The sequence below is a fragment of the Amia ocellicauda genome, chromosome 4 (assembly GCF_036373705.1).
Source record: "Amia ocellicauda isolate fAmiCal2 chromosome 4, fAmiCal2.hap1, whole genome shotgun sequence".
In the NCBI taxonomy this organism is placed as follows: Eukaryota; Metazoa; Chordata; class Actinopteri; order Amiiformes; family Amiidae; genus Amia; species Amia ocellicauda.
Window position 1 is genome coordinate 24,551,349 of NC_089853.1, and position 17,968 is coordinate 24,569,316.

The following is a 17,968-nucleotide window of genomic DNA, read 5'->3' on the forward strand; positions in this document are numbered from 1 at the left end:
AGCACTCCCTTTAAGAGAGTGCTCCTAATCTCAGCTCGTTTCCTCTATAAAAGACACCTGGGAGCCAGAAATCTTGCTGCTTGATAGGGGATCAAATACTTATTTCCCTCAATAACATGCAAATCAATTTATAACTTTTTGAAATGCGTTTTTCTGGATTTTTTTGTTGTTATTCTGTCTCTCACTGTTAAAATACACCTACCATTAAAATTATAGACTGATCATTTCTTTGTCAGTGGGCAAACGTACACAATCATCAGGCGATCAAATACTTTTTTCCCTCACTGTATATATATATATATATACTCTTATATGCTTCAGATGGATTTGCACTGGAGGAACCTAGCATTACTTATTAATTATTTGAGCGAAATTCCCAAGGTGATGCTGTCTATCAATTATCTGGCAGAAGTGAAGTTGTTTTCGAGCACGGCTTGACCGGCCCGCATTGCTACAACAGTATTCCAGAAATGATGTATATAGAATAAATTAACTTGGTATATGCCGTATCATCAGAAATAATATGAGCATGTTTTTACGGGCTCTGATGACAGCTCCCGGTTGTGGGCAGGTCTGTGCAGTACCCGGATGTGGATGGCCACAGACTCATCCAGGCTACATATTCCAGTCGGAATCTGTTTGCATTCAGCATCAGTTGCAGTAATGGGGGTGTCTTAGCAATTGATACTATCAGAGACAACAATGCCATCGTGAATACAGCGTGTAACACTTGGATGGAAGCATGGAGGACGATTTGGTATCAGAAGATGATATCTGTAAGTCTCAGAGCATATTTTTCAATATTTTATGCGATGAAGCTTTGCCAGTGTACTTGAAGTGGGTGGTACATTGTCCTTACTAGCCGTACTGGGTTTACTCCCTATGTACAATTACAGAAGTATGCATTTTCCAGAATTGCAGTGGCTCTGCTTTGGACTGTTACATTTTCCATTCAGAAAGCCACCCGGTTATTTTATTAATGCATCCCAAATTCAAACTGCATAATACAACGTTATGCATTAAGCAATGCATTAGAGAGATCACGGGCGTCTGTTAAATGCATTATTTCGTTGAAATGCAAAACTGCATAAACGCTTTTCTTAGTGCAGTTGTACTTGCATGACTTTTGTATTTAGTGTTTCGCTGTCAGACTAGATACCTTTTGATAATTCTTGTAAATGTTTCTGACACAACGTGTGTCACGCACCTGTCATCTGACATTTGGTATTCAAATAACAGAAATCCTGAAGAGGTAGCACATGCTTACTGTGGAATACGATTATCTGACGATGGGAACCAAATTATAAATATTATCTCAGAACGAATAATTGGGTACAAGAATCACATGAATGTTTAAATGTGCACTGACTAACATGTTATCGTGTACTGGTCTGTAGGACTTTTGAAGTTTGTTGATAAAATCTAAAGGAATTAAACACAATGCTCCATAGCTTACACCTGTATAATTAACATATATTACACCGATATATTTTGTATTATTATTATTATTATTATTAGTAGTAGTAGTAGTAGTATTATGGTCTTAAATAAATACTTCCTTCCAGTGCCAGGTATTTAATAAAATTAAATGTAAGGTATGTATTTAAACTTTAAAAATAATATGGGATCTTTTATTGGTTAAAATAGATGATTATTTTATTGTATTTATTCCAGTGTTCCAAATTAGTTCAACATGAGTTATAATTGTTTCAAACTAATGTAGGTTATTCTTCAATTCTTGGATTTTTATTTTGAACGGATTTTAACATGGATAGGCCACTGCAGCATAATTTCAGGTACGGAAAGAAGGAGATATTCAAGGAGAAATGTCTGTTTACAACTTTTTTTAATGTGTGGTCAAGGAGTTAAGATACTGGTATCCAGAGACATAAACAAAACTCAAATAGAAACGTGTGTGTATTATATAGTTTGCTTTTGTTTTGTTTTACTTTCATTGAAGCAATGGCATGGTAACATTGATCTTTGGCAGACAGTAACAGACCACACAGGAGCATTGTTTGAACTATTGCAGCCCTTTGGCAATTTTAATAATTTAAAAACAAATGTCATGCACTTAAATACTGGTTTCACAGGAGTATCAAACGTAATTAGTTGGTCTGCACAGCTTTTTTGAGACAGAAAGAAACAAAAATGTATTCTCGGCTGAAGTGTAAAAACAAGAAAATGAAGAAATAAATAGTAGGGGTTGTAATCAGCATAGCTGAAATAAAGATATTGATTTGTAAATAAGAAATGGAGACTAAGGGTTTTAATTCCATATGCTGCAGGTATAATTAATGAAGTAGAGTACTGATCTCTAAAGGTCCACACTGCCAATGCCTTCCAAGAACTTGAAAAAGCAGTTGTGCTGTATCTGAATTCATTGTTAATGTGTATAAAGTGAAATGCTGCTTCTGAGCCATGGAATGCCATGAAGGAAATTATGATTTAAATGCATTCGGATTGTTTAAACGGACTGAATTTTAGTTCTGGGCATGGAGTCAAATTGATCATTGAGAAATAGACTTCAGAGCAATGGCAATGTGCTGTGAATACCATGGGATGGATAGCGGCTGATTATATTATATTAGAAATAAAGAGCAAAGAAAAGGAAAAGGCAGCATAGCGTGCGTAGTGGGGAGATTATAAATATTATAAACAGACATATGATTAATGAATTGTAGTGTAGGAACAACAAATATGGGATTCATAGATTGTGGTGTCACTTCAAATATTGTCTCTCTGTTTGCTTGTAGTGCTCCGGTCAGAAAAGGAATTCCATGATGCAGCAAAAAGGAATGACATTGAGAAGATGCAGGAGCTAATGAAGAGAGGAGTGGATATCAAAGCTAAAAACAATGTAAGTGTCCTCCGCCTGAAGATTAGCGGTCCTCTAAATTCACCTAATGTTCATATTTGTGGTATTTTTAGTTTTTCCTGTACAGTAGGAAGTTGCATTTACATTAATGAACACATTTATAGGAATGGTCGCTTTCAATAAATTATTGATGACATTGAGGGAATTTGATTTCACCAGTTGCCTATTCACACATTCAAGTTATCTCTGTTTAAGTATGTATGTATGTATGTATGTATGTATATATATATATATATATATATATATATATATATATATATATATATATATATATATATATATATATATACACCCATGGAGCTTCCACTGAATTGTCCCTATCTGTAGTAATATATACTTATACAAATTGTAATACCTAAACTCCCAGCCACATTAATTTTTACATGAAATGTTGGTAGCTCCTATCTCTTTCCACTTCAGTAAAGGTGTCATCATTAGTAAGATTCAATTACATTATGACAAAATTAAACCTACAGTTAGCAGTGAAACTCCATTTCAACTCAATACAGCCTAAAAGCCAGAGTATGTACTTGTATTAGTGTTACATTGTGTAATCAAACAAGGTTAAAATAGATTTTTGCTTCTTTATATATATATACCTTCAAAACAGCATCAATTATTCTAGGTACACTTGCACAAAGTCAGGGATTTTGTAGCCATATAGTCAGGTTTATGATTTAACAATTATACCAAACAGGTGCTAATGATCTTCAATTCAATATGTAGGTTGAAACACAATCATTAACTGAAACAGAAACAGCTGTGTAGGAGGAATAAAACTGGGTGAGGAACAGCCAAACTCAGCTAACAAGGTGAGGCTGCTGAAGACAGTTTACTGTCAAAAGTCATACACCATGGCAAGACTGAGCACAGCAACACAAGCTAGTTATACTGCATCAGCAAGGTCTCTCCCAGGCAGACATTTCAAAGCAGACAGGGGTTTCCAGATGTGCTGTCCAAGCTCTTTTGAAGAAGCACAAAGAAACGGGCAACATTGAGGACCGTAGACGCAGTGGTCGGCCAAGGAAACTTACTGCAGCAGATGAAAGACACATCATGCTTACTTCCCTTCGCAATCAGAAGATGTCCAGCAGTGCCATCAGCTCAGAACTGGCAGAAAACAGTGGGACCCTGGTACACCCATCTACTGTCCGGAGAAGTCTGGTCAGACGTGGTCTTCATGGAAGACTTGTGGCCAAAAAGCCATACCTCTGACATGGCAACAAGGCCAAGCGACTCAACTATGCATGAAAACACAGGAACTGGGGTGCAGAAAAATGGCAGCAGGTGCTCTGGACTGATGAGTCAAAATTTGAAATATGTGGCTGTAGCAGAAGGCAGTTTGTTCACCGAAGGGCTGGAGAGCGGTACACGAATGAGTGTCTGCAGGCAACAGTGAAGCATGGTGGAGGTTCCTTACAAGTTTGGGGCTGCATTTCTGCGAATGGAGTTGGGGATTTGGTCAGAATTAATGGTCTCCTCAATGCTGAGACATACAGGCAGATACTTATCCATCATGCAATACCATCAGGGAGGCATCTGATTGGCCCCACGTTTATTCTGCAGCATGACAACAACCCCAAACATACAGTGAAAGTCATTAAGAAATATCTTCAGAAGAACAAGGAGTCCTGGAAGTGATGATGATTACATTAAGAGAGAGAAGCAACCGAGGCTGCCTAAATCCACAGAAGAACTGTGGTTAGATCTCCAAGATGTTTGGGCCAACCTACCTGCCGAGTTCCTTCAAAAACTGTGTGCAAGTGTATCTAGAAGAATTGATGCTGTTTTGAAGACAAAGGGTGGTCACACCAAATATGGATTTGAAGTAATTCTCTCTATAATGTCTGTTGTAAGCTTTTAAAACCATTTAATCTTGTTAATAGTGCTTTATATAAATTGGCCTGTACATATGTTCTGCACTCTATGTGCCAAAAAATAGGACTGATGAGAATGTAAGCATAAGAGAAAAAAGAATGAAAACGCATGACCTGCATGACAGATATGAAAAGGAAATGTTTGCCTCAGTGAGCCCAGTATTGTTTACAGATGTCAATTGTTTTTGTAGCGCTGAAAGCCAGCGTTAGCATAGCATTTGTTTGGTTACAGGATGTAACCAGACTGAAGCCGTTCAGATATCGAGCATGGAAAGTTGTAACTGCAAAGATGGCTTTTAAATTAAACCTCCTAGCCATGAAGGCTATGTGTATTAAACTTTATTGAGGTGGCAGGAAGCTGCTGATTGGAGGAAGCAGGCAGCTGGCAGAGTCAAACCCATGTGGATAGCACTAGCTGCACAGTCATTGTTTGTTCCTATAAATTATACATTTGCGGAAAGGGAAAAACTCATTTTTAGTTGTCTGTGGAACAGGATGTAACCTAAAGTCCCCATTTTCTGAATGAATGCCCCGATAAATGTTTGTCACGGTTAATTTGACTGGCAATTTCTCTGTTGACAAGACTTTCAGTGTTCTTCCCCAACGTGCCTCTCTCTGATCAGCTGTTCTGTTCTCAATCCTGACTGCCGAAGCAGCCTCCTATGTTTCCTTTAACTGTGGTTACTCCTTGATCAAACACAGCCATCATTTTAAAAATCTTAAATGTGTCATCCTAGTAAATTAGTTTGCTTTAGTAATTTTCTTTGATATTATAAGATATGCCCACAGTACTAATATGTGTTGCTGTGACACTGGCAGATTTCCCAAATCAGATGATTGATTAAACCCCCTTATAAGAGGCAGATAAATATGAGAAAGCATAACCCATTGTGGACCTAATTAGTTAAACATATGGTGAATTAGAATTAGTTACTTCTATTAGACACTTCTATTCAAGGCAATTTGTAAGGACTTGGGGGAGTACTGTGTATCAACAACTGCTCCACAGAGTCATCTATAATATAAGTTTCATTTTAGGTCTATTTCAAAGCACATCGCACAAGGAGATTCGGTAACTTGCTCAGTGTGATGCACAGAGTTATTCCCAGATACTGTAACAAAATGCAAATAATTTGGGAATCTCACATGTGTCTTGTATAGCACTGGGCATTTTATGAAAAGGGCTTGGTGAATTTAAAATGCTGTTAAAGTGTTATGAATACGGGCCTGTGTGTTTACGGCCAGTGGAGTTAATCTGTAGTTATTTCAGTTAACTGCAAACAATATGTATCCTACTTTTGAAAGATAAGACATTCTGTATGTTGCTTGTTGCCCAGATGCCCTTGTGGTATGGTTTACAGAACCTAAAGATTGGCTTTGTTTTTGTTTTTTCCTAATTCCTGTTGTTCTTGTCTCCCTTTATCTCTCTCTTGCTTTTGTTTCACCTGAATTTCCCTGTCTCCCCCTTCCTTTTTCTCCATTAATCCTGTCTCTCTCCATCTCCTTATATACATTTATTTCTCTCTCTGTCCCACCCTTCCTCTCTTCTCTCTCTCTCTCTCTCTCTCTCTCTCTCTCTCTCTCTCTCTCTCTCTCCAGACAGACAGGAAGGCCCTGCACTGGGCCGCGGGAGCCGGCCATGAGCAGGCTGTGCGTCTGCTGCTGGACCATGACCCCCTAGTGGACGATGAAGACCGTGTAGGTTTCTGACCGCAGCATGACCACTGCAGTATGGGGGGGCAGGTGGCTCCCACGGTCACTCTGTACCCAGCCAGCTCCTCCCAGCTGCCCATCCTGTCCTGAAGCACAACAAAAGCTCTAGGCCTTGGTTTGTGCCAGAGCAAAATTTAAGCCCTGATTCCAAAGTCACTTTCAGATAAATGTTTTGGCAGATACATAGTTGAAATTGTTTTTATTTTGTAGAATACCCAATGTGATTTAGATCCTCTCAGGTTCCTTTAGACATTTATTGTAGTCAGGGGGAGCTGTGGGTTAGGTAGTCTCCAGCCTATGGCATTGGGTTTACTATAGGAATATTCATACTAGTTTCTTAATGTGTTGTGGTGGTTGCAGGCCAGTGTGATGTATTACACTTTTATTTTTATTCTGCTTTTAAACTGAATGACTGAGATATACTTATGGTGCTGATAATATAATACACTAGGCTGTTAATCTCTACAAGTACAGTATGTGTTCTGCAGTTAAACAGTGGTTATAAGAGGGGGAATGTTTGTTTCTTGATGACCCAATTTAATTGTGTTAATGCTATAAACTATGTATTTTTGTCTGCTGACATATTGTGTCTTCTCCCTCTTTATTCTCTAACTAGATTATACAACTATTATACTCACATGCTTTTGTTAATGTTTGCGATTTTATATCCTGTTCTTTTTTTAATATGTTGTAGTAAAATTGCATAGAAGCAGGATGAGATTCATCAGTTCATGGTGAACACAATAATGTGTGGTAAAATTATATTGTATCTATAGTGAAATTGCATGGGTCTGCTTTGCCTTTCAGGCTGACTTCCATCATTTTGTTGTACATGCACCATTATTGTTCTAGCAAAGGCAAAAGCGCAATACAGAAAAGTTGGAAACTCTCTGTGTTCAGAGATGTCTGTTCCAGCTTTTGCTCTCCAGACGGTGAAAGGAAAGCTTGAGAAAGTCTGGAAGAAATGTTCGTGGAGTTTGGTGCTTACTAAAAATTGACATCTGCTTCTAAACCCCATGGCACGAAGTTCCAGGACAATGCTCTATTTACTTTTTAAAGTGCCTGAAATATTTATAAATATTTGATGGGCATGTGTAAATTATCTCTCTGTAGCTTTCTGTTTGGCTGCTTTCTGCGTAGGCAACAACATCAGTATTATTCAGAAGCATTGGATTTCTTTGTAAAAGGAGAGAGAGCTATGAAATATGTATTTTTCAGACTTCCGAGATTAAGACCAGGAGTTTCCTGGCAATTTTTTGCAAGATAGTATATTAGCTTGTATTTGCCTTTTTTAAATAAACAGTGGTTAATCTTTTCTAGTGGTGAAAAAAATCATCTAGTTCTGACATCCTCCTTGAGAAAACAGCCTTAACCGATTGCTGCCTCATTAGTCCTGAATTGTGACGTTTTGTATTTTATTATCACAGTTTGGCATGAATGCTCTGCTTCTGGCATCCTGGTTTGGACACCTCAAGATCCTTCAGATCCTGGTTAACGCAGGAGCAAAGATCAGCTGTGAAAACAAAGTAAGACTTCTGTCATTGTACCAGTGCAGGAGAGAGACACGGAGGATCACTCAAGCAGTTTCCCAAGAATCCTGTATGTGGAAACTAGATCCACTCTTGTTCTTCTCAATACACTTCCTTATTGCAAACACAAATTGCGAGTCTCATCAATACAACTGCCATTCTGTCTACAAAAGCAGGCTAACACAAATGTAATGTGGGAAATGTAATTTTATTCAGCATGGTTGTAGCAGTTGAGGGGATTAGGCAGTTCTCTGTATAATGCAGTGAAGTTTAGAGGAGTGTCTGCAATGCTGCTTCGAATAATGCTGTGTCCTGAACCTGCACTTCTTTCCCTACCTCAGAATGGGTTAAACCTCCTGCACTGTGCTGCCCAGAGGGGTCACATAAAGCTTATGGAATTCATCATGGAAGATCTGGAGGATGTGAACATTGACAAAGTGGACAAGGTGAGAGCAATGGAGCCGGGCTGTGGCTGCATTATGGGGGAGCTGTCTCAGTCCTGGGGGTCGGTTTTTAGTCAATGTTTAAAAGACGACAATGTATCTAACGATTGTACTATGGCCTGGATTGAATCGCATTACCTGCCAGTGGCAATTACATCCCATCCCTGGATGGCAGGTTGCAACTGAGTAGAAGCAAAAAGCCTCGGGCAGAAACTGATTTGAGTATTAGACCAATATGTACGTTTGGTGTTTTGTTTGGATTTGTCCTGTTTTTGCTCAAACTCTGTTAACGCGTGCATTTTCATTCATCAAGCGCTAAGAGATACAGCCTCGTCTTTTATAAATGTAATGTGCTCCAACTAACACAAAATATTTTTTAAGAAGTCACAAGTGGCTGCTAAACTGATTAATGAGCTGCTTTTTTATGTGTTTGATCTCATCAATACTCCTATGTATTATTCAGGCCTTTAAAATGGGCATCACATTTGGTTTGCAGGAATAAATTAAATGAATCAGTCAGTTAGGCTGCATTGTTTCCTGTTACTAATAAAAAGATTGCCTGGTTAATCATTGTGGGGGGGACGGGACGATTGATGTAAAGATTCTGAAACTGAAGTGACGGGACAAACTCTGTAGGTGCAAGAGATTGCCTCTTAGTAATGAGGTTTTCCTGCAGCCAGTTTATTGCACGTGTGTCAGCTAAAATGTTGTGATATTTCTGCAGTGGTTCTAGAATGGCACAAACGCTTTATGGATTAGTAGTATCTATAACTGCATATGAGACACTTTGCCATGTTAATGTATCTGTATTGATATAAAATGCTCTGTGTATTAATGTTGTCAATGGCAACAATGTCAAGAATGGATTATGTGAGTTTTGATATTTGGTTGTAGAATGTTGCTTGTTTTCATGGGCTGCAAATCTTAAAATGTGCAATTATTTTCAGTGTGAGTGGTGCATTGGGACCTGATGTAGTAACTTAATACACAGCAAAATGTGCCTAGACTTTCAATTTATTATAGGATGAGGCATGGCATGTGCCTAATAAGAAATATAATTGAGACAGACTCCTCTGTAGCTCTCTGTGTGCTTTCCTAACAGGGGAAGGTGGGGGAGGGGTTGCTGATTACTTCCTAAATCAGGTCAGGAAACATCTTGGGAGCTGGTACACAATGGGAATATTTTTTCCTGCAGTACTGGTCTTGGCTCTTGGGGCACAGAGTAGAAGTAGAACACCCCCTGAGCTCCACCGCTGAGCATAAAACTCACTCCCCAGCATCACAGGGAATGCGTTTCCGACAATCCTCTCTCTCTAATGGCACTGTGCTGTCAGTAATGGCCTGCTAATTGTTTAATTATCTTAGATATTCTGTGGCTGACAACAGAAAAGGAAGCTGTGGCTTGGCTAACCACCGAGTGAAGACAGGAATAGAAACAAAAATAATAAAATCATCAGGTTTTTATTTACAAAAATCGTGAAATGAACACCGAATGCAGGTTTTCTTCTTTCACTCCAGTTTCACTGAGCCAGACTCCTGACGGACAGTAGACGGGATAGAGACGCTCAGGAAAAGGAACAAAAACGCCTGGTGTAAATAGCTTTACACTCGCAAAACAAATAGCTTTCCTCTTGAGTAGCCACATTTGGCCTCACAACCTTTCAACAATGTCTTTTGGTTGCGACTGTCAGTATGTATCTCATCAGTGTGCTTGGAAGGCGAGCCTGAGGATTAAGTGGGAAAACAGGGCTGGTGGGATCTTTTAATTAAGGGTTTATCACAAAGAAGGAGAAGACATTTTCTCACGAATTCTTAAAAGGGTCTCCTGTTATGTACTGAATGAAATACCATTCTATTCCACCCTACTAAAGAAGGCAGGAAGTGCACTTTAACCCTGTATCTGTGCCAGTGTGCTGTTTAAACAGTTGAAAGGGAATCTAGGCCTTGATCTCTGTCCATGACGTTACTGTCTCTCCTGTCCCCTGTCTGTCTCAGTCGGGTAAGACGGCGTTCCACCTGGCTGCGGAGCACGGGCAGCTGGAGGTCGTGGAGTTCCTCATTGGCTCGGGCTGCACTCACGGACTGAAGGACAAGGTAACTCTGCTCCTGCACCCCTTGGTGTCATAGGGCTATCTTTGCAAGTCAGGATTCTGGGTTTATGAGGTTTCCCCTTTGGCAGAATGCTTTCTTATGTAATACCTAATCTTACAAAGAATGCTTTATTTTACCTGGTTGTCTTGTAGGGGTTCCCAACAGCTACACATATATGTATGTATGTATGTATATATGTACACCGATCAGCCATAACATTATGACCACCTGCCTAAGATTGTGTAGGTCCCCCTTTTGCCGCCAAAACAGCCCTGACCCGTCGAGGCATGGACTCCACTAGACCTCTGAAGGTGTGCTGTGGTATCTGGCACCAAGACGTTAGCAGCAGATCCTTTAAGTCCTGTAAGTTGCGAGGTGGGGCCTCCATGGATCGGACTTGTTTGTCCAGCACATCCCACAGATGCTCGATTGGATTGAGATCTGGGGAATTTGGAGTGCCAAGTCAACACCTTGAACTCGTGATTCATCAGACCAGGCCACCTTCTTCCATTGCTCCATGGTCCAGTTCTGATGCTCACGTACCCATTGTAGGCGCTTTCGGCAGTGGACAGGGGTCAGCATGGGCACCCTGACTGGTCTGCGGCTACGCAGCCCCATACGCAACAAACTGCGAATCACTGTGTGTTCTGACACCTTTCTATCAGAACCAGCATTCACTTTTTCAGCAGTTTGAGCTACAGTAGCTCGTCTGTTGGATCAGACCACACGGGCCAGCCACACGGACCACACGGGTTCTGTAGCTCAAAAGATTAAGTTCCTCAGGAGGGTGAATGACAAGATCAGGACACCCTTAAACACACCATTGTCCTTGCCAGACAGGTGGAATGGGAAAATGGGGCACAAATTAATAAAAGTTGGTACTTGCAAATATGTACATGTAATAATTAATATACTACTGTGATCGGTCTTCCACACAGGAGCAGAACATGGCTTTGCACCTAGCTGCCAAGAATGGGTATTCAGAGGTGCTGCAGAAGATTGTGGAGACGGGAGTGGACGTGGATGAGAAAAACCAAGTGAATTATGGACCCATTTCATGGTCTTTAAGTTTGTGAATGATCTGAGGGAGAGATGAGCACAAGGCAGAAATCTGAGCTGTACAGCTGATAATCTAACATATATAAACAGCCTGACACACGGCCCATTACACTCTCTAAAATGTTATGGCTGCATGTATTTATTTAGTTAGTTATTAAACTCTGTCATATATTACAATTGCTTTAGATGTAAGGCCCTGGAGGTGAAATTTCACAGCACTACGAAATTAATAATGAAGGAGCTCTCACTGATCCTAAAACTTCTCCATTATTACATTTTACAAGAGAAACTGAATGATAATGCGACTCCCACACCACCCTAATTCCCTGGATAATAGCAGTGAAATAGAGGGCACACATTTAGGAAGCTTTCAGTGCCACAGCAGGGGGTGGGGGGGTTACAGTAGGCAGTAGATTATCCTGAAATTAAGTTATTATCTTGTGAAATGCAGTCATCCCATGCTCTTTGTACAATTTTGTGTCAATTACTGTGAATCTGATGGAACAAATGTCATTAGATGATTTAGATGCTAAGCGAGAGAGGGGCTGGGATGGTGCTGTAAGTATGTCACTCTGCGATCTCTCTCCTCCAGGATGGTTTGACAGCCCTGCATTTCTCGGCTGATGGCGGGCACTATGATTGTGTGAAAGTGCTCCTGGACTCAGGCTGTGACATTAACGCTCAGACAAATGTGAGTTCTGGTGTTTTATGTAAATCGAAGATGTTTTTGCATGTTTTCCATTTTTAACGAGTGATGGCATGACTTCTGGATTGAGAATAAACATGCCTTTCTTTATTTGTAGAAAAATATGAGTGCTCTGCATTACGTGGCGTTGCACGGCTATGAAAAAGTAGCCAGGCTTCTGCTGGAAGGGGGAATTAACACAGATGCTGTGAACAATGTAAGTGTTGCTAAATCCTTGTCTGAAATGGTTTGGTTTAGTTAGACATGTATGAGTGTCAGTGGTAGTTGTAATTAGGACATAACGGATGGGCTTTGTGTGTGTAAGGCATCTGTCACACAGCAGAGGGCAGCAGGTGAAACTGCAATCCAGTATATCCATCCGATTTCATTGCTGTCCACTGACGCACTGGCCCTTTGCTGTAGCGCGCCAGCTCTCCAATAGTGCATCCTGTACTGCAGCTGCTCTGCGATCTGAGCACATGAGCCAGAAGGGGAGAGAGATGAATGATGCAGTGAAGCAGTAACTAGATCAACCAGCGGTGCTTCTGGTCCGAGGTCAAAGTGCACTGCATCTGATGAAGCCCAGTTTAGGGACACAGAGAATGTGGACAGGAGTCTCAAGGGAGGCAGCCTGTAGTGTAAGAAAACCTCCGCACAGCAGTGATACGTTTTGAAACTGAATTGAACTCAACTTGTGAAATAACTAAGTATAATATTGGAGAGGAGCATTTTTTCATCTATATAGAAGTCTTCAGTCAGTGCTTTAAGATCACCTTAATCTTGACAAATTAGGCCATTAATTGGTTCAATAAGTAAATGATTGCTCAGCTGAAAAGGAGACCTCTGCAGGACCAGGATAGATGAGCCTTGCCTAACAGCATCCTGACTCCTAAAATGATTTTGATGATGACAAAAGTGCCCATGTTAAGATGTGCTGTATGACTTATTTTCTGTACTAGTTGTGATTTATTGATTGTGTGAGGCTGTGTGTTGCTGTGCAGAGCCTGTGGTGACTGCCTGTTTGTATATGTGTGTGTGCGTGTGTGTTGTCTCTTAATAGCAACATGCCTCCCCTCTCCACATGGCTGTGCTCAACAACTTCCCCGGGACAGTCAAAATGCTGATCGACGCGGAGTGTGACCTTGACATTGCTGATAATGTAAGTGTCTTGTCCACATGGAGATTTCTTGATTTAATAACCAAAGCGCTTGTGTTGCTTCAGTATAAACCTGAACACTAATATGCCAATAATACAGTGAGCTCAGTCTGAGATTTGTCACATTGTTTCTAAATACTGCAGTGTTCTCCTTTATATATATTCGACATTCCCATATTATCGCTTTTGTTTTGATCTCAGTTAGTATTAACAGGTCTGCTTAGTGTAGGACCTGAGCATTGGTGACATTTTTCGCTTAGTGAACTGCAGTGAAGTTGGTCCGCCTTCTGTGGCTGTGGCTTGTATGGGACCGGTTTCCACTAGGTGGTGTACTGTACCCAACAGTACCAATGGTCCGATTGCTGCATTCTGCATTCTTCATTCTCTTCACAGCGGCAGCAGACCGCCCTCCACATCGCAGCAGAACATGGGCGGCAGGACATCGCAGAAGTGATCCTTATTGCGGGGGTCAATTTGAAACTGCTTGATAAGGTAATGCTGCCCCTACGGCCACAAACTTGCTAAGACATGAGTAAAGAAGCATAGTTTAGCCAAGAACAGAGAAAAGATGTCTAATTGCAGGAAGTAAAAAGATATATGTGTAAGTATGTGTTGTTGAACTATTTCTCTGTGTAAAATAAAGTACACCCTTGATGTATCTAACAGTTAATAAAGATATTGCTCCAATGGTGTGGGAGGACTGCTTTGTATTGCAGGTTGAGTCATGTATGTTGATTGTGGTGTTCTATTGCCACCTGCTGGCAGTTGATAAATGTATGAGTCAATTTCAAAATGGAGTACATTTGTTATTTTGTACAAATGAATGACTAATTGATAAAGATCTGTGATATTAAAACTTTTACATTTGCTTTCCTTAACTTTGTAGCAAGGGAAGACATCACTGGATGTAGCAGCTAGAGGCAACCACATCAACCTGGTGGACATGATTATTAAAGCGGACAGGTTTTATAAATGGGAAAAGGTAGGTGAATGTTCACTGGTGTTTTGGGTTCAAGAAATGTGTTCAAGAAATGACGTGTGATATCTGATGGTGCAGCAGAAACAAACTGTCTGAATCCTGTTGCGCATAGGGACCTCTTCTAAACTGGCTGATTAAACAAGAAGTGTTAGCGCTGACAGTTTTCCAGATTGTGTTAGCTAGTCCCTTGACTTTGCTGCAGTAGAATACACTCTTGTTTGATATTTGTAATGCTTCCTGAAATACAATTGCCTTGTGATGTGTCTGAAATGTAAGCATTTAAGTGCTTCACAAAAATCTATAGTGCATCAATCAGAAAATGTAAACTTTTAAAATAAGAAAAATCGTCCAACCTTTAAAATGTGAAAAGTGGGGAAGCTTGATTCACAGGTTACTGAACTTCATAGTCATAGGTGTCTTTATTCTGCAGGACAATCTGAACAGCGACTCCGACTCCTGGGTGGGCAAACATCTGACCTTCAAGCAGGACCACAGGCTGGAGACCCAGCACATCCGCTCCGTCATGTGGAGACTCGCAACCAAATACCTCAAGCCCAACGAGTGGAAGAAGCTGGCGCATTACTGGAAATTCACTGAGGCGCACATCAGGGCCATAGAGCAACAGTGGACGGGTAAGACAAAGACTCAGACTCTATCTGTGCTTAAGAGAGATGTATTTGTAGGAAACATGGACATTTAGATTAAATCAAAATACATTTCACACTGTCCTTTGGAACTCACAAATAGATCTCTCACTTTGCAATTACCCTGTGCGGTTTCCCTATTAGGAAAGATAAACTATGTAAACCTAGTGTGATAGTAAATGTATAATGAATATAAGTCTATATAAGATAAATACTGTCATATGGTAAAAACTTTTATTATAGAATACTTTTGTAATTATTATTATTATGAATTTGCAGGCACAAAAAGCTACAAGGAGCATGGCCACAGAATGCTTCTGATCTGGCTACATGGTGTAATCATGGCCGGGGAAAATCCAATCAAAGGCTTATACGAGGGCTTGGTGGGCATTGCCAGGAGAGACTTGGCAGGTCAGTGGCAGTCGTGTGAGCAGTGTCAGCTGAGAATGAAATTGCAGGGATTGCAGGTTTGGAGGTCATGGGCGAAGTGCATCAATGTGTGGATTTGTTAATCATCAGACCTGAAGAATTACAATAACACGAACTAATGTTCTTTTCTGTCTCTATTTGCTGTGTTTATCAGAAAGCATCAGGAGAAAAGCAAACGCCGACTCCAACTCTCCAAAGAAATGCACAGCCATGTGAGAGCCAGAACTGGTGCTTCTTCAGGATAATACACTGTGATCCCTGTTGTACAAACTTGGTAAATGGTTTTGTGAATGGTAATAACGGTAATTCCTCACTGCTCAACATCAGGGTAGTCGTGTACCAAAGTACAACAGTGTTTGCCAGTGAAAGACGTGGAGTCAGGACCAAGTGTAGACCATGGGTGGAGGACATTTTCTTTGGCGACCTGCAGACGACTGTGAGTTCTAGTATCTCCAGTGAATAAGGGCTACTGTGTGCTCTTCAACAGGCACTTCCTCATTCCTCTCGAAGCCAAAAGCACTTTTTTAAAACAACAAAAAGGAGTCCCACCTTTTCTGTACCATCTTAAATTTATTTTCTTACTCTTGGTAATGGACTCTACCTGATTGTTACTCTGCTCAAACCTTCCCAAGGGAGATTAACCATTTGTTTAAATTCACTGTAGTGTTTCTGTAGTATGCCAATGTTGAGCTTTACCCCATCTACCATAGCACTTGTAGTCAAAGGATGAAATTGTACACCTTATACTTCACTCTATATTCGTTATTTATGACTATACATGTCTTTTGAGTTGTACATTGTTTTGATTGTTTTCAGCCTATAGGACATCGTATTAAAAAGCATTTTGCCCAGATACTTTTGGTTTAGGTTGCATTTCTGCACAGCATTCTCTATCTAAACAATTTTGATGTTCTTCACTTTTAAGAAAGTTACATTATAACAAACTGGAAGTTTTTTAGGTGCTTCTCAAACTGATTTTTTAAAAACTGCCAAACGTTGGGAGGAGAATCTATATTAATTTTATCTGGTGCATTTTATACAGCTGTTACACATTTTTGATACATCAAAACGAAGCTGAAAGATCCTGGGTTACTGTAGTGGGTGACAATGCATTGAATGCTCCTGATGAGTAGGTACTTCATGTTACACAGACATCTGTATTCAGGTTAGCCATGACTCTTTTAGCCTTTATTCTGAAAGGTTTTGAAGTGGCTACAGCAATCCTGCAGAATAAATTAAGTGTCAGAAAATCATCTGATTATAGCATACCAAAACTGAAGCACTTCCCAGTAAAGTAAGTGGCATTTAAGGGAAAAGAAGCAGGGAGAAATCTGGGAAAGTTTTGAAGAATACAGTGCTATCTGATAAGTACCTTTCTGCATCAAGGGAAACTATGGTTGTATGCTTATGGGTGTCTGTGAATATTTGTATATTTGAAATCCTCTAAATCCTTATATGCAATAGGATGGAGAAAGGGTCTCTTATTATGTGTTCTATGAAGGATCTACGCTTCCATAAAATGTTGCAAAACCTTTGTTAGGAAATGGATGCTGCACTACATCTTCAGGCACATGATGGAGTTTTAAAATAAAATGGGAGGAGGAAAACCCCCGACCTCACATCCTGCTTGCTCCAAGCACACCATCATAAATACAATTTTCCATTTGTCTGCGGCGGTAGCTCCGTTTGCCTTTACAGCAGCTTCCCGGCTCTATTCACCATGTGTGGGTGGGTCCCAATGGCCTCATCCTCTTCGCCAGGCCATCGTTTCCTTAGCCAAGCAGGTTAAGGCTAAATTAACGCCATCACTACTACACCAGTACTTCATCACTATCATCTTCCACCAGCTTCTAAAGGGGGACATCCGAACTCCTGGACTGCAGATAAGGTGTGTTCGTATGCCATAATTACCAGTGATGAATAACAATGAACTTTTTGTTGTAAAGCCTTTTTGGGATAAACAAGCTTTTGTAACTGAAAGAATATACCCCAGAAGAATTTAGTGCATCACTCTATTAAATCTATAGAAGATATATAGACACTGCTCCTGAATGGATTAGACACAAGACATTAGTCTTGTTCAAAGAAATGCACTGGTGAGGAAAGTGCAGATGCTGGTTTTAAATCCAGTTGTATGAGAATTTGTTATACAGTCAACTCATTTGTAGTTTTGCTAGAAAACTACCCATGAGTAGGTTTGCCCAAATGTCCTTTAAACATGATGCTTCTGTTGAGTATAGGATTTGTACTTTTTCTGTTATATCCTTGTACAAAAGTTTTAAAATGTGAATCGTTCTTTTTCATAAATAAAACATTTTGTACTTAAGATTTAAGTGTTTATTGTTTTATTGTTTTATGTCAATACATAACCTTAGGATAGAAAGGTTACTAAATTCAGGAATTGAACCAGCACTGAATTATTATTGACATTTTGAAAGACAAAAAACTTTAAATTAAATGGTGAATTAGTATTGCAAAGTTGTTT

At 40.0% G+C, this 17,968-nt stretch overlaps 1 protein-coding gene across 1 annotated transcript; it reads left to right on the top strand.

Annotated features, from left to right (window-relative positions):
- The first annotated feature begins 620 nt into the window (after positions 1–620).
- On the top strand, positions 621–17,905 carry ankdd1a (ankyrin repeat and death domain containing 1A). The gene is made up of 15 exons (XM_066701538.1): positions 621–776; positions 2,757–2,860; positions 6,355–6,453; positions 7,896–7,994; positions 8,339–8,443; positions 10,436–10,534; positions 11,470–11,568; positions 12,183–12,281; positions 12,394–12,492; positions 13,336–13,434; positions 13,825–13,923; positions 14,318–14,413; positions 14,841–15,042; positions 15,334–15,465; positions 15,638–17,905. Exons 1-15 carry the CDS (start codon positions 743–745, stop codon positions 15,697–15,699), a joined length of 1,527 nt encoding a protein of 508 aa, XP_066557635.1. The 5' UTR covers positions 621–742; the 3' UTR covers positions 15,700–17,905.
- Positions 17,906–17,968: the final 63 nt, after the last annotated feature.

What these genes read in the sequence shown, in the direction of transcription:
- ankdd1a (XM_066701538.1), top strand. Translation starts at nt 743, where the DNA reads ATGGAGGACGATTTGGTATCAGAAGATGATATCT. An exon ending in TAGTGGACGATGAAGACCGT is followed by an intron (nt 6,454 to 7,895) that starts GTAGGTTTCTGA and finishes TTATTATCACAG; the next exon opens with TTTGGCATGAATGCTCTGCT. An exon ending in ATTTGAAACTGCTTGATAAG is followed by an intron (nt 13,924 to 14,317) that starts GTAATGCTGCCC and finishes TTAACTTTGTAG; the next exon opens with CAAGGGAAGACATCACTGGA.